Here is a 24,519-nt window from a genome sequence, read left to right on the forward strand (position 1 = left end):
TATTGAAACATTTTAGTTATTACGACATGATGCAAAAAAACTGCTGAAACAAACCTTTTTTGAATCAGACTAGGCAGAACTAGGTTTCTTTTTCTAATGTCAAGCCAAGTATGACACATTCTTCAGATTAATACAAGACTGGTGTCAAGTAATGAATTTCTGTTTTTTATTACATAGTTGAGATCAGTAGATTAATTTGTCTTAGATAAGAAAAAATGATTATGAAATGAGTTAAATTTACAGTAAGTTGCCCACAAAATAAAATAACCATCTGAAAGTGCAGCTTTTTCTTATTTCCAGAGAGTAATTTTGGGGGCGAATCAAAATCTCTTTATTGTTGATGAAAAAAAAAAAACTCTGATTATTGGAATTGTTAGCACATCCAATCCAGGACATAAAATAATGTGTTCAACAGCAGCATCAAGCATATAACATACAACATACGGGCATGATAATACCAACTATCAAGAATATATTACCATCTATTTCTGTACATTCTTCTGATACCTAATCTATACTTGGTGTCTAATGTATAAATAAAGAACATTTTAAATGACCAGAGTTTGGAAATCAGGCCTGTAAACAAAAACAAGACAGAATCCTGTTCCAGTCCATGGACTTCAAAAATAATACAAAAAGACTTAAAAGCATTAAAATGGTCCATTTTAAAACATTATTTATCATTAAACTACAACATACAGACAATGCCTTTTATTTTCTGTAAAAACTTATATATACACAATACATTAAAAAAATACATGGCAACAAAACAGACCATAAAGGTCCTCTACAAAATTTGCCATTTTGTCTCTTGGCATGGGATTACCTTTCTGATTTATCAGTGAAATAAGAAACCTCTAAAGTGAACTGGTCATTTTAAATCATTACCAGTATCACACCAATTAAGTCACACTATTGCCAGCATACTGAGGTGAAAATAGCAAACTGCTGCTGTCTGGCATTGTGCACACTCCTGGTGTGGGTGCCACATCTGTTTTCTGCCTGACCTTTATTACAAAACAAAGCCAAAGGCCAAATCAGAGCAGCATTTTTTTTTCTTTGCATTATGTTTGGGCAATATACAAAAGAATAACAACGATTTTTCATTAAAAAGACCGTACTTTATCACAAGGCACATTTAACACTGAGGTAATCTTATTGATTAAAATATAACCTTTTCCATATAATCCAAAATGTTGGCAGGAACCAACAAAGACATCCAAGTGGAGTGTTGTTGGTTTTTCTGGATCAAAATATATATAAAAAAATGTTTAGAGAATCTATTGCACACACCATGAAAAACACTATTAATAACTATCTTTTAACATATCTCTCTTGCCACAATATGGAATGACCTACAAATCAAAAGTGTTCCTGAGTGTCTCATGGGTCCACATATACATGTAAAATATGATCATCATCATTGAAAAACAAAACAAAAAAACAATATTTTCAAAACTCATAATATATAGAGCTGTTCTCCCATTAGGGATTAAAAACTATAGAATTAATGTAGGCTCTAATAAAATATATAATTGTCTGGCCAGTAAAAAAAGTTTCAATGGATTGTGGCCCTTTGAAGTCCTTCATAGGGTTCATCGTTAACCTTCAGACTTGTGTCTGTGTCTGCCTGTGAGAGGCTCCATCTCTACAGTATGATCTCTGGAGCCCCGGTTCAGTTCGACCACTCTTGGGACGACCGTGGACCAGCGATCTGTTGGTGCAGTGGAGAGAAATTGTGTTTGTTAGTTGATTCTTGAAACAATTTTCTCTGTATTTCTTTTTTTTTTTACTAAATTGGGAAAAATTGTGCCCAGAATTCACAGTGGACCAGCAATCTGTTGGTACAGTGGAGAGAAATTGTGTTTATTTGATTTTTTATTTACTAATTTAGGAAAAATGCGTGTCCAGAAGTCATAAAAAAAAGCATGATGTTTTGCTAAGGGTTTATGTGTGCATTATTGCGACTGTGAAAAATCCTGCCTGTTCGTTTACCGACCTCTTCGAAGGCCCCGTCCACCCTGTGTTTGTTCGTAATGGTCTTTCTGGCCTGGATCCTCATTTATGATCCCCAGATTTTGATTCCAATGGGACCACTTGACCTCGTCCACCCTATAGCATGGAAAATGAAGTCCCATAGCTCTGGTAAATGACTTGAAGGGTTAGGCTGTAATTTAATGAATAAGTGGTGGATATCTTGTAGCTGTACCTGAAGCACCAGCGTTTGTCTGGTGATCCATCCAAGCCCTTGCCAACAGTAACCATCTCTCCAACCCGGAAAGACCTCCGCAGACACACTGGAAAGGACCGCTCAATGTCCAGGATAGTAGTGGCCCACTGATGCAAACAGAAGGAAATTACATGTTGGAGATGAAAGGCATTTATAACCACTGAATACTGAGGTAAAAGTACTTAGACTGAAGTTAACAAAAAAAATTATGTGACTTCCTGTCATATGTGGATCAAAATAAATCATTGCAACAACATCACCCAAAAGCTGTCATAATTCACACTCTTTCCTATGTCATTCTAAGCCAGTATTATTTTTCCTTCCTAGAAAAAACAACAACAAAAGGAGGTTTGTTTTCCATAGCTAAAGTGTATGATTACTGACAAAAAGGATACAAAATACAAATACGTACAGAGCTTTTATTATACTTTTTTATGTCCTTTACCCTTTAAAATCTCAGACATTTTGTCTTACATTTCCTTTGTTCCTAAGATGCATTGAAATTATACGGGATTGGAAAGACATGAAGGTGAGTAATTGATTTCCATTTTGGGTCAAATGACCAAAATACAACGAACTGCCGCATTTGACCTCTTGTATAAGTCTCACCTGCAGTTTCCAGATCTTCTTGCTCTCTTTGGACACCTGTCCCACTGTCTCCCCCATCAAAGCGATTAACATGTTGAGTAACAGGACGAAAGTGAGAATTATGTAGGTGACCAGCAGAATGAGGAAGACAGCGGGGTACTGCGCGCCTTTTAGCATGTCGTCCAGCTCTCCGATACCTATGGTCAGCTTAAACAGGTCCAACAGGAATTCGCTGAAGGTGTTTGTATCTCGGCAATCTGGGTATTTGGGGCAGTTATCCTTACATGTCTCCTCATCAGGGCAGATGGTCAGAAGTGAGACTAATGCTGGTAAAGAATACAAAAAAAAAAATAAAATAGAGTAATTATTACAAGGAATGTTACAATAACACCAATAATTGAACTATTATTACTAGAATACCTGATGCATAGCCGATCATGAAGAGCACATAGACCAGCAGGAACCGGAACAAATCCTTGATGAGAATCTGAAGAAATTAAAAACATGATGAGTAAGCATAATTACACTGACAATATGAGAGGAAAATAGACCGGCAAGCATGCTAATTATTCCAAGGGTTTTATGTAGTTCCCAGCAGCGATGTAGTCATTACTAGAAACAACAGCTTGTATTATATGCTTAAATACGGAGACTTGCTGCTGAACTTAACAAGCAGGACAATGTTGTCTCATTCAAGAGAACAGGATTTACAAATAACGTCTTAGCCTAAAAATTGATTGTTGGGGGATAATATAACATCAACTGGTAACAGTTAATAGTGAACACATGTTCCCTATACTAAAGTATGACTTTTCCCTCAATAAACTCCTGATTTAATATTTAGTAAGGTAGTTTAGGTATTGGGTAGGATTAAGAATGTAGAATATGGTCATGTGGAATAATGCATTAATATGCACTTAATAATTACTAATAAACAGCCAATATCCTAGTAATATGCATGATAATAAGCAATGAGTTAAAAGACCTAAAATAAAGTGTTACACATTAACTATATACAGATATATGAATGTGTTTCATCAGTATAGCACACTATTGGTAACTTTCACTATATTTACATCAGAAAAAGATTCACACATCCCACATATGGTGCCATTTTCACATTTCCATTGGACCTTACTAAGGATTAAAATACATTTTTAAAATACTTTTTTTGCATACTTTTTTAAAGAGTTTTTTTTCTTCTTCAGAAAAGATGCATTAAATTGATCAAAAGTGACAGTAAAAGAAATTCCATTTCAAATAAATGTATCATTGTTTCCACAAAAATATTATGCAACTGTTTTCAACATTGATAATAATAATAAATGTTTCTTGATTATCAAATCAGCATATTAGAATGATTTCTGAATGATCATGTGACACTGAAGACTGGAGTAATGATGCTGAAAAATCAGCTTCGTCATCACAGAATAAATTACTGTTTTTACTGTATTTTTGATTAAATAAATGCAGCCTTGGTGAGTACAAGAAATTTATTTTAAAAAACAAAAAATCTTAAACTTTTGAATAATATATATATATATATATATATATATATATATATATATATATATATATATATATATATATATATATATATATATATATATATTGTATATTTAAATATAAACAAGACTTGACATAATTCAAAGATATTTGAAAAGAAGAGAGATGAATCACTAATCAAACTGATTTCACCGTTTACAATCATTAAATTAAATGTACGTGGTGCTTAACGTGCTCTTTTCATACCTTCTGAATCATGATACTGTAAGTTCCAGTGAGTTTAAGGCCTCTGGTAAAATAGAGGGTGTTCATCCAACCTAGTGCTAGAGCAAACACCATCACAGACACGTAGGCTTCAATCCCTGACAGGTACAGCGCCGCGCTCACCAGCACCAACACGGAGTAGATGAAGCTAACACAAGGAAACACAAAGGATTGGTCAAAAAGGAGTGCAAAGTAACCATTTGCTTTGAGTTTAGTGGCGACAAATTATCAGCTCAAAACTGATAACTAAACATGATGTGGCCTCTGGCTACTTTCAAATTTTGTTACATTGAAGGTTACAGAACATCTTTGAATTCTTATTTGCTTCTTGCTGAGTTTCAAAATGTAAGATTTGCTTTTCAAATGTAAAATGCCTCACTGGTTTAGCAATGCCACATATTAATTATAATTAACATAAACATATCGTTGAACTGCAGTCATCTTTGCTGAGATTGTGCTGTTTTTATGCAAGGAGATTAACTATTAAAACATGCCAAGAAAGGGGTTTTGGAATTAATTAGACAGCTCAATTAAAAAGAGGGAGAAAATCGCCTTAGGGAAAGACATCGAGAGTAAAGGAAGACACAAAGAACAGCATCGAGTGTCTTACTAGAGAAGTTGAAAGGATCCATCAATAAATAAAGAATTCACCCCCGGGCACTTCTTCAGGAAAAGGTCCTTAATCTAAATCAGGGGAGAAAACCAAGAAATGCTGCTAAAGATATTTAGTGCTAGCTAAAGTTGAAAGATAGGGCAACCAAAAGAAAACAGAGAGAACGTAAGAGTGAATTTGGGTACCACAACATACAGTAAGAAACATACACAAGGTGTTCCTTCAGCAAGCTAAAATGGAAGTGTGATCTTAAAAATGAAGGAAAACTGTATTACAAGTAGTAGGTTATTGCGTATGTAAAACTTACATTTGTTACGAAGAAAAAGACTCCAGAAGCCACTGTTATGATCTCTCCTGCCAAACGCACCTTGTCTGCAGTAGTATCGTAGGCGTAAGGGGGCTGTGGAGGTATAAGATTTAGGTATCAACTACAGACCTGTTCATTCCCAGAATGCATTTCCACCACATGGACTTTCTTTCACACAGGAGGTGCCATGTGGTAAAAAAGCAATCCCTCTCTATTCAGACAAAAACCATGAACACCCACATGTACATGTTGTTCAAAAGTTTGGTGTTGGTAAGATTTTTTCTACTCTTTTGAAAGTCTCAAATGCTGCATTAATTTGATCAAAAAAGGGTAACACTTTATTTTAGTGCCCTTGTTACGTTACATTTAGTTACTATAGTAATTACTTTAAATTGTGCATAATTTCATGCAACTAACCTTAACCACACCCTAATCTTAACTCTAACCCTATAATAAGTACATATAGTTAATTATTATTACTCAGTACTTAAATATATAATTACACTGTAACACGGACACCTTAAAATAAAGTGTAACCAAAAAAGTGTTATATGACCCTAACCCTTCAAAAATCATACAATACATTTCTAATTATTATTAATGTTGGAAACAGCTGTGATGCTTAATATTTTTGTGGAAACCATGTTTTTTCCAGGATTCTTTGATGGATAGAAAGTACAAAATAACAGCATTTATTTGATATATTATTCTTTTGTAACATTATAAATGTCTTTACTGTCGCTTTTGATCAATTTAATGCATCCTTGCTGAATAAAAGTATTAATTTCTTTAAAAAAAAAAATCTAACACCAAACCTTTGAACAGTGGTGTACATTCGTACCAGAAATAATATAAGGAGAAGATGCACTATCTATAGAAAAATTAATGGAAGAAAGATCAATATAGTCTGGACAAATTAGGTTTTTAGCCTGTTTTGAGCTTAGGAAGCTGAATTTATAATACCATTGTTTTTGTGATTTGACGGGCACCAAAATGTTACCAAAACATCTTGACCAACTGTTTCTCCCTATTTAAGCAAATGGAAGAAGTACTAATATAAGTGGAATTTAGGGGGAAATGGCCATGATGGCCACTGAGTGCATTGACCTTTTTAGACGGTACTCACTTTTCCCACTGATGGGCGATAGTAGGCCACAAGAGTGAAGATGATCATGGTGACAAGGTAGGAAAACACACTAATATAGAAGGTCACAGCAGCAAACTTCTGCCACTTGGCCCTTAGCAGCTCATTTATCGGTTCCACCGCCAACATCTCATGGCGATTCTGAGGGTACAACCATAAAACATGTCAGAAACCTAAACACTGAAACATCCACCAACATCATGAGGAGGACAGTTTCTCAGTGATTGTTATTTGGCTGTACATTTTTTTTTTTTACAATTTCCATAAATGCTCTTCTCTACAATCATAATAACTTGCACAAATTTGTCTCATCATTCAACTTCTGCGGTTTACCTGCGAGGCCTCTAAATCTCACGTGATAACATCACAAAATATGGAGTGCCATAAAGTACACAATCTATCTTTCTCACTTTCTTTTGTCTATCCATGTTCACCTCAATCTTGCTGTTATAGACGAGTATCTCCAGAACAGAGACTTCCTCTCCGCAGGTATCCAGGGAAGACAGATCATACAGGTTGGAGTAGACAGGTCCATAAGCCCAATCCTTAAATTTCCGTGAGAAATGCCGAGCCTCCTCATCTTTGATCTCTCTCCGGATGATGTGCTGGAACACCTGTGGAGGAAAAACTTTTAGTTTTCTTTGCCATTTCCTACCATGTTTTCCTAATGCAAGTCTCTAAAGTTGAATTGCCATATAAAGTGGCCTCCTACCCCAATTTTTCCCAGCTTGGCGGCCATCATGAGAGGGGACATGCCATCGTTGTTGAGCACATTCTCCAGGTTGCAGTCTGGGTAGAGTTTGGCACATTTAATGAGCAGCAAGTCGTACATCTTAGTGACGAAGCGTGTGTTGTCCCGAGTGTTGTCAGCGATGTGGACCAGGGCGTGCAGGACTGTGTTTCCCCTCGAGTCCTGTCTCCGCATATCTGCCGTCTTATGGCTATTCTCGGTCAGGTAACGCACCATGTCTGGTTGATTGGTACAAGCTGCGAGTGAGAGAGGCAGCTCACCTGTATGAAAAAGGACAACATAAAAACTTAAATAAATACATTTTTACACTGATCAGGCATAACATTATGACCACCTTCTTAATATTGTGTTGGTCCCCTTTTGCTGCTAAAACAGCCCTGCCCCATCGCGTCATGGACTCCACTAGACCCCTGAAGGTGTGCTGTGGTATCTGCACCAAGATGTTAGCAGCAGATCCTTTAAGTCCTGTAAGTTGCGAGGTGGGGCCTCCATGGATCAGACTTGTTTGTTCAGCACATCCCACAGATGATCAATTGGATTAAGATCTGGGAAATTTGGAGGCCAAGTCAACACCTTAAATTCATTGTTGTGCTCCTCAAACCATTCCTGAACCATTTTTGCTTTGTGGCAGGGTGCATTATCCTGCTGAAACAGGCCACAGCCTCCAGGGAATACCGTTTCCATGAAAGGGTGTACATGGTCTGCAACAATGCTTAGGTAGGAGGTACGTGTCAAAGTAACATCCACATGGATGGCAGGATCCAAGAAGGTTTCCTAGCAGAACATTGTCCAAAGCATCGCACTGCCTCCGCTGGCTTGCCTTCTTCCCATAGTGCATCCTGGTGTCATGTGTTCCCCAGGTAAACGACGCACACACACCCGGCCATCCACGTGATGTAAAAGAAAACGTGATTCATCAGACCAGGCCATCTTCTTTCATTGCTTCGTGGTCCAGTTCTGATGCTCACGTGCCCACTGTTGGTGTTTTCGGTGGTGGACAGGGGTCAGCATGGACACCCTGACTGGTCTGCGACTATGATGAGCCCCATATGCAACAAACTGCGATGCACTGTGTATTCTGACACCTTTCTATCAGAACCAGCAGTAACTTCTTGAGCAATTTGAGCTACAGTAGCTCGTCTGTTAGATCGGACGACATGGGCCAGCCTTCGCTCCCTACTTGCATCAATGAGTCTTGGCCGCCCATGACCCTGTCGCTGGTTCAGCAATGTTTATTCCCTGGACCACTTTTGATAGATACTGACCACTGCAGACCGGGAACACCCCACAAGAGCTGCAGTTTCGGAGATGACCCAGTCGTCTAGCCATCACAATTTGGCCCTTGTCAAACTCGCTCAAATCCTTACGCTTGCCCATTTTTCCTGCTTCTAACACATCGACTTTGAGGACAAAATGCTGACTTGCTGCCTAATATATCCCACCCACTAACAGGTGCTGTGATGAAGAGATCATCAGTGTTATTCTCTTCACCTGTCAGTGCTCATAATGTTATGCCTGATTGGTGTACATATACTACCTTTCAAAGGTTTGGGGTCAGTAAGATTTTAATACTGTCATCAAGGACATTAAATTGATCAACAGTGACAGTGAAGACATTATAATGTTTACAAAGATTTCTATTTCACAATAATGCTGTTTTATAATTAAAATTAATGCTTTTATTCAACAAAGACACATTAAATTGGTTAAAAGACTTTTACATTGTTTTAAAAATGTACATTTTAAATAAATTCCGTTACTTTGAACTTTCTATTCATCAAAGAATCCTGAAAAAAAATCCTTCACAATTTGACACAACTGATGATAATAAAACATATTTCTTGAGCACCAAATCAGCTGAAGAATTTCTGAAGAAACATGTGACAATGAGCTTTGCTGTCAAAGGAATAAATTGCATTTTAAAATATATTCAAATAGAAAATAGTTATTTTGAATTGTAATAATCTTAATATATTAATAATATATTACTGTTTTTACAGTTTTTTGATCAAATAAATGCAGCCTCGGTGAGCATTACAGACATTTAAAGTAATCTTAAAGACGTCAACTTTTTGAATGGTAATTTAGACACTATTATCCAATGCATTTTTAGTGTTTTCCCTGAAAAACTAAAAAGACCAGTTTTATGCAGGCTTTATAAACCAGAATACCAGTATGATACTGGTATTCTGGTTTATAAAGCCTGCATAAAACTGGTCTTTTTAGTTTTTCAGGGAAAACACTAAAAATGATATGATAATAATGATACTGGCAGTATCCACAACACAAAAAACACTGTTGACCAAGGTCCTATGGAGCCAGGGATATGTCCCGCCTGCCCAGCTATTAAGACTCCAACTTCCAGATGTTCCTTTAATCTATCATTTTCCTTCATTAAACACCACAATGAAGAAAATCAGTCAATCAGTAAAGTCAATCAGTCCTTTGCAGGGCTCACATAACAAATGTGCTTTGATCTAAATGTCACCATTGGTATCCAGTGCTCAATTAGTGCTCGTCTCATGAGAACCCATCTCAAATAGGGAAACCAAACAGAGACTTGAGAGAGAGCTGTTGCCAGGGGTGACAGATTATTTTCATGTCACTTCTTATAGAAGCGCTTCCCTCTCATTGATTTGCACGCGCTCAGAGAGCGGTTAGCGTGACTGCTAAATCACATTAGCTGTCAGTGCTCTCAGGTTCGCGCTCACGTCACCGGGAAGCTCCGCGGCGAATGACTCCCTTCGTGCTCAGATCAGCAGGGATTAAACACTGACAGCCGTGTCTAATACAAATGAAAATAATTTACAGGTGAATAAAAGAGAGATGGAGACTCCTGGCAGGGCACCAGAAAAGATAATCCTATTCTGTCATCCTTGGATTATTTTAAAATAGTTTTGCACCTTTCAATCAGTTTCAAAGCAGACGTCTTGTTTTGTGGTTTAAAAATTGTGAGCTGTAAATGAGGTTCATGAATAGGGAATTCAAATTCTCAGCTTGATTTGAAATCACAGTTTTGTTACCACTGACGTCCTGGGAGGATAAACTAGAATAGTTTAGATTAAAATATTTATCGTGACAAAAGAAATGGCGGTCATGACGAAGTTTACAAAGACAAACACAGTAAGGCCCGGAACATGTATTAAAGTAAATAGGGTCAAATTTAACAGACCTGTATTATCACACTCTGCTCAATAGGGGGCAGAGTGTGTTCAGGCAACCTTTTCTGAAATACTTCAGACCATAAACAGGCCTCCTAAATGCAAGACCCTTATACTGTTTTTTCCATTGCAAACACAGAGGCTCCTTTCACTCTTTTATGTCCTTCGTACATTTAGCACTTGTTTTATTTGTGACATAATGTCTTGTTGGATTTCTTCTAAGATCCAGAAACTGTCTTGTTCACAGCTAAACATTTAATGAATGCATAAACTGTAATACTCCTAACATTTGCCAACCATAGCACAAAAGGGAGGCTTTTAGGAAAAAGGAAAGAAAATCACCTGATGTGTCTATGGGAACCACTGGGTTGCCAAATGTATTGGTTATTCATCAGCAAAGTCATGAAGGTTAGACCTCCAGGAAATCCCTTTAATATCTCTTCAATTTCTTCAACAATGTGGACATACTGTACACTTTTTTTTCCCCAAGATTTTGAAAGAAGTCCCTTTTACTTAACAATGCTCCATTTATTTGAACAAAAATACAGTAAAAACAGTACAACTGTGAAATACTATTACAATAATTACTATTACCATTTTAATACAATTTTAAAATTGCAATTTATTCCTGTGATGGCAAAGATACATTTTCAGCAGCCACATGATGCTGTCACATGATGCAACTTAGGAAAAATAAAATATGTATTATTATCAATGTTGAAAACAGTTACTGCTTTATAGTTTTGTAGCAACCGTGATCAATTTTTATCAGATTTTTTTTGATAAATAAAAAGTTCAAAAGTACGGAAGAAGATTAGGGCCAAGCAATAATAAAAAAATAAAACCATCTCGAGATTAAAGTCATTAAATTACGAGAAAAAAGTAATAATTTAACGAATTTGTTCTCGTAATTTAACGACTTTTTTCTCGAAATTTAATGACATTTTTCTCATAATTTAACGAATTTGTTCTCGTAATTTAACGAGTTTTTTCTCGTAATTTAATGACTTTATTCTCAACATTTTATTTCTACTTTTTTCTCGAAATTTAATGAGTTTTTTCTCGAAATTTAACAACTTTTATCTCGAGATGGTTTTATTTTTTTATTATTGCTTGGCCCTAATCCTGTTCCGTAAAAAAGAACAGCTTTTATTTTAAAAAAAAAAATTATAAAACATTAAATGTTTTTTTAAATGCTTGCTCAATAAAAGTACTAATTTCTTAAAAAAAAAATCAACAACTTTTGAACAGTGTAACTAGTGAGCGAGTGACTGATAAAACAGGAAATGCAGCTTCCCACACATGACGTTGGGAGTAAAGGCTCCAGAATGAGGTAATCATTGGACCAGATGTTTCAGAACAGAGCATTAAAAGCATGTAAAATAGAGTATGAAAGAACAGAGTGGACTAAATATGCTGTTGATATATCCTGCACAATACACAGAAAATACACTTATATTCCAAATATATTTAACAGTATTAAAGGATACAGAAGGCGGTCTGGCGGAAGCTAGATATTTTACTTTATAACTTGTTAAATATGGGTATTTTTCTTACACAAATGCAATGCTTCGCTTCAGAAGGCCTTTATTAACCCCCCGGAGCCGTGTGGAGTACGTTTATGATGGATGGATACGCTTTCTTGAGCTTCATACTCGTTGGTCCCATTTACTGTATTATAAAGCTTTGACGCATCAGGATATTTATTAATATATTTCTGATTGTGTTCATCAGAAAGAAGAAAGTCAAATACACCTAGGATGACTTGAGGGTGAGTAAATCTGGGGGTAATTTTCATTTTAAAGTGAACTAATACTTTAAAGACTGTTTAAAGCTACAGAACAAAACCAGCATCAACAAACTCACCAAAGTAGAAGTATCCACCCTCCTCTCTGGGCTGGAAGAATCTGCCCCTGGCTTGGGCGTGAACATCAGCCCCCTTCTCCACCAGAAGCTCCACATACTGCTTGCATCGTCGCTCTATGGCGATATGAAGTGCCATCTGACCTACAGACATGCCACATATTTATTATAAATTATGATGCCAGTAATGAATCAGAAGTTCATCATATTATAATGAATTGACCATAAAGTCCAAAACCAAAACGCTCTGTAACATTACAGGAAAACTTATATCTATGATACATCTTATCAGACAGAGCAGCGGGAAACAGCATGATATTATTAGATACCGTCAACTTATCTTACACAAGAGGAAGTACTGCAATATGAAAATAAGGCAATACAGCCCCATGTTGTGTCTAGAGCCTGTATTTTGTGTGAGAGCTCTAAAGAACAAAACTAAGAAAAACCTCACTACTAAAGGTCATCTGCTTTTTTGACTAGAATAGTAAGTTTGCCTGTATTGTTCAACTTCTGATTTTTACATAGATCTGTTTGCCTCGGCTATTAACATTCAAATTTAAAAGTGACCTGTGTGTTATCTGCTTGAACAGACTGCCACCCTGTGTCCATATTAACAAAATAATCACATTTAGTATCTTCATGTGTGTATGAACAACAGCAAATGCTGATCACAGTGGTAACGTTTGTCCTAGCGACTGCAAATAAAACTCTGATATTTCCAATGGAGACTAGATTGAACTATATTTCTTTTTATTGTCCTCAGATTTAATCAACTAATAAAGGATGCCTAAGCTTAAAGAAGTGTTTTATCATACTGTATACGTGGCTGAAGTAAGAAAGAAATAATCTTAAATGACTTGATTTTAGTAGTTCAGTGCATTTGTATGCGTTTTGGCAGTGAGTCTACAAAAGGAAATCTGTTGACATAGAATCTGACATATTCACTTTACTGCCTCGAGGACTGGAATCAAAACTGGCAAACAAACTGAAACAATGTGTGAGTGGTTGTTTCCTGAGGAAATGAGAGGCAGACTACACAAATCTGCTGTAAGTATATTATTGTGTATTTTGAGAACTATAACTTCCCAGTATTAATAATGCCACCATCACACACCTGCCTTGTACAGCATTTGAAAGATGAAAATTAATAAAAATTGAAATCAGGTTTAAATATAGGTCTAGAACATAAGATACAAATGGAAATGAAATGGTTTTAATATATATCGCCTGATATATATCGCAGTGTCGCCTGATCCTTCAGAAATCATTCTAATTTGCTGCTCAAGAAATTATCATCAATGTTGAAAACAGCTGTGCTGCTTAATTTTTTGCAGAAATTTTTGGGATTCTTTGATGAATAGAAAATTCAAAAGAACAGCATTTATTTGATATAGAAAATATTTTGTAACAACAAAAGTCTTTAAATACATTTTAATCATTTGTAATCTATTTAATGTGTCCTTGATGAACCACAACCTTTTGAACGGTAGTGTATATAAACATTTAAATAAATAAATAAATATATATATTTTTTACCTCATGGCCTTTTGCCACTTTTTTTATATAGAAGAAAAAAAAAAAAGCTGATAGACCAGTGTTGAAAATGTAAATAAAAAATTAAATATTAATCTTTTCTGTATCACAGGGAAAGTAAAGTTATGTACTATATCGGGTGTGGCACTGGCAAATTCAAATGCCCTAAACACAGACAGGCCAGAGGAACAGCATAAAATTCAGCAGTGTTTGTGAGGACTCTTTGTACTGAACAGGGTGGAGAATGCATGAAATCCAACACTAACTCTGGGGTAACTTCTCTAACATTGAGCTTAGTCAGAAGTGCATGTGAAACTCCACCTTCATGCTCATATTTCATTAACCTGCTCAGGGTGGTGCAGGAAGCTGCTCAGAGTAAATGTTAGCTCATGCCACACTAAAGGTTTTTGGAAACTCTTAAGACAAATGGTGCTTGAAAACTGGTCCTAACGGCTGATTTTCCTTTTTTTTTTGTACGAGTGTTGAAGCCTTTAGTGGTTAGAGGACTCACCCCTATAATACACATCTCTGAAGGGCGTGTTGATGAACTCTCTGAGGTTTCCAGTCTGTTCAGCAATGTCCACCAACACAGGGATTGTGTCATTGTGCCCATTTTGCAGGTTCAGTAGTGCTTTTGGTAGACACGTCTTCCCTGTAGAAGGTTCTACAGAGAAAAGAACACCTGTTATCAACTAGAGTTTTACATTTTATTAAGAATATTTGAGTCGGCCCCAAGTCTGTATGATATTCTGGCTCCTACATATGGCCTGTGTCCTACATCTATGGTATTTTTCTGCCTTTTTTAACATCTTTTTAAAACGCAAATCGAAGATATGAAAGTAATATCAATGTTTTCCTTTCTTTCATCGAGGCATCAAATCTTTCTCTAGTTTCTAAACCTGATATGCACCACTCATGGGTCAGTTTAAATTTAGCCAGAGTTATATTTTTTGATCCCCTCAAACAGAATCCTTGGTTTCATTTGTGACAGTTTGCTGTGATTTCTCACTACTTTCTGTTAAATTTGCTTGACCCTTTGAGGCAGGAAGTAAAGCCATCACATCAGCTTATATAATAGAATTTCCATTACTACATTAAAAAGGTACAACAACAAAAGCCTAACAAATGGACCTTGAAGGAAAAGGGTTGTGACAACACTTTACAATTTAGAGACACAACCCTGTTGTTTCTCATGTGTAATAAATCAGGGCTTTGTCTTTTTAATAAAAAAGTGAAATCATTATTAATGCAAGTCCTAATAATAGATTCTTACTCGCATAAAACGGTTAAGAACAGTGTACAATATTTTAATAATTTTTCACTTTGTATTCTGGACAGCAAACCTCAACATACACCCACTGCTCTTCACTTATAGACAAATCCATTCCCAGAATGCACCTTTGAAGTCCTCATCTGTCAGCCTCTTTTCATTTGACTGAAGATACTGCAGGAGACCATCCAGAGCTCTTGGATCTGCTCGAGATACAGCTTCAAACAACAGCCAGCGGTTGAAGACTTTAAGAACAGGGGGCTCTGGGGATCCCTCATCACATGACATCTCAATCTCGGCCTTCCTGCAGGGGGAAATATATGCTTTTAAAGGAAAATTAAGGAAAATTATGACTCCAGTTAAAGATGCTCCAGTCAAAAGTATGCTACGTCTCTTTTTTTGTAGCCTAAACCAATTTAACATTTACTGGATTTCAAGACATGGCCGGTCGTGATGTAATATGGCTTGCTTCATCTCATGGGTATGATCATCTGTAAAAAACACTTACTTAGTGCACCTTTGAATATGCAATGTATATTACAAATATAAAATTGCACAGGGGCATTACAACTTGCAGTACCACCCAACCTGGCTTGAACTTCCAAGTCACAGTGGACTACGAAAAACTTCCATAAATAAGTCCCTGAACTCAGGAAAAACTGACTACCTAACTGACCTCAACATAAACATTACTCCATAAGAATTAATGGAAATGCCAACAGACATTCAGTTGCCCCACTGTACATGATCAAGAGAGTCAAATCATGAGTAGACTGTCCTCGGCATGGGGCATAATATATATAAAATCTCAATCTGTAGAGCATTCAAATAGTCCATAGTCTCAAGAAAATGATTCCCCTATGGCATCTCTTAATTAAAGATTTAAGTCAACAATGTTTTATGTTCTTCATATTCTCATTCAACCTCAAAACATTGTCACTGTGGAACTCAATCGCCAGTCTGCACTCTGTCACCCAGTAAACAATGTGTCCTCTGTTTATGGCAGTCCTGGCTCACTTGCTGTCCATGTGTTGTGACAACACATGTACAACTAATAAACACTTTACTTCACAATTTAGTTCTTTATATAAATATAATGTTACTTTAATATATATACACTACCAGTCAAAAGTTTAGACACGGTAAGATTTTTATTGTTTTTAAAAGAAGTTTCGTCTGCTCACCAAGGCTGCATTTATTTAATTAATAATACAGTAAAAACAGTGATATTGTGAAATATTATTACAATTTAAAATATCTGTTTTCTATGTGAATATATAGTAAAGTGTAATTTATTCCTGTGATCAAAGCTGAATTTTCAGCATCATTACTCCAGTCTTCAGTGTCACGTGATCCTTCAGAAATCATTCTAATATGCTGATCTGCTGCTCAAGAAACATTTATTGTGTACAATTGTACAAAATATTTGTGTACAGCATTTTTTTTTTCAGGATTCTTTGATGAATAGAAAGTTCAAAAGAACAGTGTTTATTTGAAATATAATCTTTTGTAATATTATAAATGTCTTTACTGTCACTTTTGATTGATTTAATGCATCCTTGCTGAATAAAAGTATTCATTTCTTTCATTTCTTTTCAAAAAAATAAAAATAAAAATTCTTACTGACCCCAAACTTTTGAAAAGTAGTATCTATTAGTATCTAGTAGTATCTATAGTTTCTATTCATCAAGGAATCCTGTAAAAAAAAAAAAAAAAAAAAAAAAACAGTTTTCAAGATTGATAATAACAAATATTTCTTAAGCAGCAAATCATCATATTAGAATGATTTCTGAAGGATCATGTGACACTGAAGACTGGAGTAATGATGCTGAAAATTCAGTTTATATATATATATATATATATATATATATATATATATATATATATAAAAAGATACTGTATACAGATAGATAGATAGAAAAAAATCTGAATGGGCAAGAGGTTGTGTACCACCCAATAAGCATTTTTGTTGTGGCTTAACGGTTTGTGCATGCGCTATTTTCCTCATCTCTTTTCCCCTATCCTCCAATAATTTCCTTTACCCTCTACATTATTGCATCAATAAAAGTGGCAAAAAAGTCCATAAATAAAAAATAGGTAAAAGCTACTGTCTCTCACCCCCGTGGAAGCTTCTTCCTGCGTTTTTTCTGGTTGTTGATCTCCCTACATGTGCCGTAGTCAAACAGGGAGTCCATAGGTGCTTTCTTAGGCCCAGGTGCCACTGGATATTCAGACATTGTGGACTCAAGAAGGTCCATGGGGTTAGGAACTCCCTTTTTAAAGGCCCCTGGGAACCTTATCCGCATGTTCTGCTTGTTGTCAGTCTGTTGTCCAGGTCGTGCTGAATCCTGGGGCGAATCTTGGGTTGGCTGTGATCCATCATCATTGTCCAGTAGTTCTGCCAGTGAAGACATGGGGAAGTTGGGATCCCCATCTGCCAAAAGGTCCTTACCCTCTGACGAGTCCTGAGCAGCAGTCCCGGAAGGTGAGGAGATAGAGTTTAACTCCGTCGTGGCCAGGCGATAGCGCTTTAGTAGAGTGGAAGCGGAGAATCCCTGCTGTAAAGTCAAAAAAGGAGAGAGTAGACTTTAAACACAAAACAGTTACTCTGGAATGTGGGCTAGTGCATGTTCTCTACATCAGAACCTCCGGAAGTTGATCATTTTAAATGGAAAATAATTCAAATTGCAGCTAGGCAACCCTCTCAACCAGTATTTTAATAGATGCTTACTTAATGGAACTTGTCTAGGGCTTTGGAAACAATCTAAAATTATACCATTACTTAAAGTGGTCAACTTGATAATTTGTTGTCCTGGTTTAATCAGCTTCCAAGAAGTGTTTGTTCCATTAAATGTTGATTATAACATTTATAAGTAACATACAGTATAAGTGTTAGAAAACTCCAAACGTAAGGAGATGGGATACAGCTTTGATATCTCGGTTCACCTTGAGCAAATCCACTTCAGCTTGAACAGAACCAAACATTAAAAACTCTGCAGGAGAGATGCTTAGAAAAAAAAAACATTCCTGGAATCAATCTGCACTAGACTGTAAAATCAAGAAGATATTTCATTCCTGAATGCACAAGAACTATGAAGATGCATTCCAGAAATAATGCTCCTGGAATAATTGTACACTTTTGGTACTGCAAGACAACCTTATGAGTATTCCTTTCTCTCTCTCTCTCTCTCTCTCTCCCCTAATAGTGTGGTATGTTGGCTGGGGAAGTAATTGTTTAATTAGTTCAACTGAAATTTTATTCGGACACCTTGAACATTTCAATCATTAATACAGTTTATTCACTATAGTTTAAAAATGGTAATAAAATATTACAAGATCTCAGAGTTAAACTGTGTCAGAAAAAAATAATCTTAATTATGTCAGATAACACTTAAGCAAAACATGGTCAGGTCAAAGTGTTTGAATAATGTTTGGTTCCAAATTTTTATCAATTTTACTGGTAGTCCACTGTATGAAAAAAAATTGGGGTTTACTTTATTTTGAGATCCTCACTTACATAAATTAACTATAGTGTCCTGCACCCACTAGTAAAAAAACATCAAAAATATCAACAATGTCGGATTAATTTTTGTTTTGACTGTATGTTGTGTTTTGCTAGTTAAAGGTGATAAAGAGGATCTTTTCGTCGACTGAGAAACCAAAGACTGTTAGTGAGTTTTTGAAATGAGCGCATGCTTAACAACAACCCCCCTCCTTCACAGCTCATTTCGAGGGAACACCTCCCAAAACTCGTGCACAAATATTGGAACACGAGTGTTTACCACCGGCATTCGCTGTGTCATGTTAGTGGATTCATTATGTCGGACTCACCGCAGGTAACTCATGATCTGCAGTTGTTACTCCTGTCTCCTGACAAAAACATTGCATGCGGCGCCTGTGGAGTGTGGAAAGTTACTGGAGTGCAGCCGCGCTCATCTCTCACAAGAAACGTCACGGCAGTGATTGACAAGCCGGAGGGCTAATGTTTTTAAGGCCCTACCTCGTGCACAGATGATGTATATTAATATTATTCCTTTCAGTGCACCTAATAAATAGTCTTTTATCAGTTGGTAAAGACAGTTTCAAGTAATATTGCAAAAATGTATAAAACAAAATATCCTCTTTAGCACCTTTAACCTCTAGACATCTGTTTTTCTCTCTGTAGCTTGATAGAATTGTTTTAATAAAAGCTTCTATTTTATTAAAGTGCCCCATCATGCCTTTTCAAATATTACCTTTCATGCAGTCTGTATATATCGCTGTTTGTGAATGTAAAACAATGTTACAAATTTGCATAATGCCATACAGCCTATGGTCATTATTGGCTGCCAGCGAACAACGTCTACTTTGAACCACCCTCAAACACTCTAGTTGTAGCTGAGGCCTGGAAGAGTTTTATTCGTGTTGTCGACATGTCAAGAAGACAATTATCAGCACTGCAAATCCACTTTGTGTGCCCTACATAAGGATGAGGACTGAGGCTCAAACTGATACTGAAAAACTGATGCCATCGTTACTGTTCGTATCACTATGTATCAAGTGCTGAGAAAGCCTCCAGAGCTGATTTTCAGATATGGTAAGATGTAAGCTGTAGACCAATCACAACAGACCAATAATCTGACCAATCAAAGCTTGTAGAAAGGAGGGGTTTAGAGAGACTGAATCTTTGAACAAACTGTTTTCACTCTTTGAGAAATGGGTGATGTGCAATGTACTGTATATTATGAGAAAATTAAAGTGCTTTTTGACCTTGCATGTATGTAAACCCATTGTAAGAGACCCCCAAAAAACTAATTTATGAACCTTTAAATTACCATAATAGGGGCACTTTAATACATTTTGTATATGACCCCTCTTTTCAATTGTGAGCATTTTTTTTTAATGGATGTAAGTGCAAAAACAGCTTAAAGACATTTTTATAACATTGGTTGCAAACTTTTTCTTTTCCGTCTTTCTTACGTTCTTTGTATGTAAGTGTTGCCATTGCTGTTGAGACCTCTTACCAAACATCTGCTGTAACTTTGCGCTGTTAATCAAAAGCATTTCTGACCTTATGAAAGCCTTAAACAATTTAGCAAGACACTATTGCATTGTAAAGATGGCTTGAAGAAAGCTGTAAGTGAGGTTTGTTATATAAACCATTTGTTTATACATTCTATTCTTTCTTTCTTTAACAATGATATAATAATCATTCTTTTGACAAGAAAAACAACATGAATGTACTGGTACTGGAAGTGTCCAGTAGCTTCAATAATGTGAATCTATTGACATAACTACAATGTAGAAATACATATGCTACTTACTTCAGTCATGGCTTTTATACAATGTATATGTGTACTTCCCAAATGTCAAATTATTCTTCAGGGGAGCTGGAAAGTGTCAGGGATCTGCAGAGGCCCAAACAAAGCTGAGAAAAAAAAAACACAATGTCAGAACACTGTCAAACTGGAGCTCAACAAGAAACATGCTCCAAGCTCCATGTCTACTGTCCCACATTCCCACAATATTCCCCAGGCTTCTGAAATCATTCAATCGTTTACACCTGGTTGATATTTCCTGTTTATTTATAAATATTCAGTTAGCACATAAACACATTGTGAAATCTTGTTAAGCCCACATGCAGGTCTCGGAGTTCATTTGTCTGCTGTGGTTTTGTCTGTCCTCGTTTTCTGCCCCACCCTCTTGTAGTTTTGGATTTTGATTTAGAGTTGTTCTGAATGGCCTTTGGGATTTTGACCGTTTGGTCCTATTGGTGTGAACCTACGTTGTGCTTTGGATTGTATTTGTTTTTAATCTTTATCCTACTCCAGTACTTAAATCAACATACGTGATGTAATTCGACACCATATGATGTTCCACATCTTTTCGCTTGTTGTATATACTGAACTGACCAGAGAGTTGAACAAGTGCTAAATGTGCAAACACAATGCTAGCTATTATATATGTATATATACAGAGAGAGAGAGATCACAAATGCAGAAAAATATTGTGGAATTTTATTACAATTTAAAATTATAAAATTTATTTTAAAATGTAATCTATTCCTGTGATGGCAAAGATTATTTTTTAGCAGCCATTACTCCAGTCTTCAGTGTCACATGATCCTTCAAATAAAATTTTAAACACATAATATGACGTTGATTTGGTGTTCATGAAACATTTTTTATTATTATCAAAATTGAAAATAGTTGCGCTAAAAGCAATTGTACAGCATTCATTTTAAACAGAATTTGTTGTAAAAGTAAAACTCTTTACTGTCATGATGAATTTAATATATCTTTGATGAATAAAATTATAAATTCCTTTAAAAAAGGTAGTGCGGTAGTGCGTTTTGAACCAAGACACTTCCTCACAGCTGAAAAAAAAACATGCCTTTATTCATCCCTTATATCCCTTCCGTACACACCTACACACACTCCACTCCAACACTTTTGTCCTCATGTCACAGTCTATTGTGGGATTCATCTCAGCCCTTCTCTCATTTCCCAGAAAACTCATGACTCACACACCCTAATTCCTATTCTCTTCCCAGTTCAAGGGGAAATTCCCCTGTTGGATCCAATTAAGTCCGAACTCCGGATGCAATGAACAATGACGACATCAAAGAACCACTATTGCTGATGTTGCGTTTTTTCAATTTTTTCAGTACAGAGTTTCTTGCTTTTTTGGAATACAAATGAAGAAATTTTACAAAACATTCAGGCTGCTCTTTCCCATTCAACTAAAATATAAAGAAACAAGGGGCTGTCGTGCACCAAAATTTGTTGTGGGCCATGACAAAAAGACGGCCGTTGATGTTAAACCAAGAAAAAAATCAGAGTAAGATTTAAAGGGTTAGTTCACCCAAAAATGAAAATTCTGTCATTAATTACTCCCCCTCATGTCATTCCACATCCATAAGACCTTCGTTAATCTTCGGAACACAAATGAAGATATTTTTGATAAAATCCAATGGCTCAGTGAGGCCTCCATTGCCAGCAAGATAATTAACACTTTCTATTGCCCAGAAAGCTACTAAAGACATATTTAAAACTGTTCATGTGACTACAGTGGTTCCGCCTTAATTTTATGAAGCGAAGAGAATACTTTTTGTGCGCCGAAAAAACTAAATAACGACTTTATTCAACAATATCGAGTGATGGATGATTTCAAAACTGCTTCATGAAGCTTCGAAGCTTTACAAACCTTTTGTTTCTGATCAGTGGTTCAGAGGGTGCATCAAACTGCCAAAGTCACGTGATTTTAGTAAACGAGGCTTCGTTACGTGATAAATGTTTAGAAACATTACGAAATTTCAATAGTTCACGTGACTTTGGCAGTTTGATAAACTCTCTGAACCACTGATTCGAAACAAAATATTCGTAAAGCTTCATGAACCCTCACTGAGCCATCGGATTTGATCAAAAATATCTTAATTTGTGTTCTGAAGATGAACGAAGGTCTTACGGGTGTGGAACGACATGAGGGCGAGTAATTAATGACAAAATTTTCATTTTTGGGTGAACTAACCCTTTAAGAGCTATGGCAGAGGGGAAGAGTTTTAATTTATAGTAGACACAAGTCCACAGCACATAATTTGGCAATCTGGGACAGTGTCAGCTTCCAGGTTTCTGTTTTTCTGATTGTCTGTGAGATCATCACAAGAATAACCACTGGTCCTGTTCGGACATGTCTGAGATTCTCCACAACTGCTCTGAGAAGGAAGTCTAATCATGTTTAAGAGTAATCACTTACAAATGACTAAATGTAACAATTACTGCGGCCACATAACAAATTCTCAAATTTTAGCTAAAGTCTAGACGAGTCAACATTAGTTGCCAAAGTCAGTCTGCAGATTTTGAGCAGTTGGAGTGTATGATGGGCTTTTTCTTTTTTCTTTGTTTAGCTTCATGTATGATTCCACCCAGCTGGAGGATATCAAACATGTTTGATATTTTGAACTGATTTTGGAACACATTATTTTCATTTCTCATGCATCTCTTAGCAACAAGGTGCAAGTTTCTGAATGATTTTGTTGTGTTTGGAATGAATTTAAAGTCTGGTACTGTGTGTAATCCTCAGTTGACAAGAGTATGATGCCTAGTGTTTTACAATCTGTTCAGAATTTAAAGTCGTGTAGTGTATTTCCAGGCTTAACAAGAGAGACTGCACCACTGTGCTGTTCCCCAAGCTGTTCAGTATGTACGTTTTCATCTGCCCCTCATGTTTGCTTAAGCGGGTGGTGGAAAATCTAACACAAACCCCCACATTTACTGCCTCTGGCCTGGCCAGCGCTATCCAAATACTGTCTATAGCAGTACCTCTGCTCTGACCCAACTCCAATACAGTCCATTATCACTACAGAGAGTGAAAGCAGAACAGTGGAAAGGTTTTGATAAGCTCTGATAACATGACAGCGTGATGGCCTAAGTCATCTTACTGGGTTTTGGGAAGTGGAGTGAGCGCTGATGGTGCATCCGACCACGTAACTGGGAGAAAATGTCAAGTCTATCTACATGCTACAGAATAGCATTAGATAACAGCTGGAAATGACAAACTCCATCTCCATGGCCTCAGAGGAAGATCTAGACTTCCTTTTCCATGTCATAAGGTATCCAAAGAGCCAAACAGCTGTGATAGATGAGGTTGTGGGAAAAATGAATGTGATTCAAAGAGTGTCCATTGCTGGTTCTGCTGACAGTCCAAGCATGACATGACTATAAAACTTTTAACTTAAATAAATAAAAACTTGATCAACAGATCTGTACATGCCAAACATACAGTATGCATGTCTGTGTGGATATAAACAACACTGTGATTGAAAGATAATCAGGTACAGTGGGGAGAGGAAGTTCTCGACTTTTTTAATGTTACTAAAAAACTATTTAAATTATTCTAAACGGTTCATAAACTTCTATTACCATTTTAAATGGATTTGCAATCTCTCACACATAAAACACAGTTAAAAAAAAAAACAGAATCAGAAGAGAAAAAGTTGCTCACCCGTACAGACAAAAGTACTGCTAGACGTTTCTTCTTACACGTAGAATCAGTAGTTATTCCGCTTATGAGGTCAGATTCGGACATTCATTCTTCGGGTGGGATCTGTATATCTCCTTTGGGAAACTTTATAAAAGGCAACATCTTTCTACTCGAGTGTTTCAAACGGACTGGAGAAGTAGTGTTTTGATTTCCCACCGCCCACTGAATGAAAACCTGTAGAAATGAGCGTCAGGGGTGTGGACCTCTTCATTCAGACGTGGAGACTAGGATCTTTTTTTTTCTTTCTTTCTTTCTTTTTTTTTTT

General features: G+C 36.4%; 1 protein-coding gene across 3 annotated transcripts; it reads right to left on the reverse strand.

Moving 5' to 3' along the window:
* trpv4 (transient receptor potential cation channel, subfamily V, member 4) lies at window positions 1-24,428 on the reverse strand. 3 transcript variants are annotated; one of them, XM_067405516.1, is made up of 17 exons: window positions 24,222-24,428; window positions 20,537-20,640; window positions 17,352-17,791; window positions 15,362-15,537; window positions 14,475-14,627; window positions 12,431-12,571; window positions 7,365-7,663; window positions 7,087-7,266; window positions 6,635-6,793; window positions 5,509-5,601; window positions 5,199-5,272; window positions 4,571-4,736; window positions 3,239-3,305; window positions 2,840-3,144; window positions 2,210-2,337; window positions 2,000-2,112; window positions 1-1,714 (listed from the first exon to the last, which is right to left on the reverse strand). In XM_067405516.1, exons 2-17 carry the CDS (start codon window positions 20,543-20,545, stop codon window positions 1,602-1,604), a joined length of 2,616 nt encoding a protein of 871 aa, XP_067261617.1. In that variant the 5' UTR covers window positions 20,546-20,640; window positions 24,222-24,428; the 3' UTR covers window positions 1-1,601. The 3 variants fall into 3 exon arrangements, with proteins under 3 accessions (XP_067261617.1, XP_067261618.1, XP_067261616.1); XM_067405517.1 differs by having other exon boundaries at window positions 17,352-17,788; window positions 24,216-24,428; XM_067405515.1 differs by having other exon boundaries at window positions 24,216-24,428.
* Between the last annotated feature and the right edge of the window lie 91 nt (window positions 24,429-24,519).

This window comes from Chanodichthys erythropterus, chromosome 13, assembly GCF_024489055.1.
Source record: "Chanodichthys erythropterus isolate Z2021 chromosome 13, ASM2448905v1, whole genome shotgun sequence".
NCBI classification, from domain to species: domain Eukaryota; kingdom Metazoa; phylum Chordata; class Actinopteri; order Cypriniformes; family Xenocyprididae; genus Chanodichthys; species Chanodichthys erythropterus.

Bases quoted from the DNA above. Each gene is read 5' to 3' on its own strand.
- trpv4 (XM_067405516.1), bottom strand. The intron at 4,737-5,198 runs GTAAGACACTCG...TCCTTGTGTTAG, and splicing joins GGATCCTTTCAACTTCTCTA to CTTCATCTACTCCGTGTTGG. The intron at 3,306-4,570 runs GTATGAAAAGAG...TAATTTCTTCAG, and splicing joins ACAGTATCATGATTCAGAAG to ATTCTCATCAAGGATTTGTT.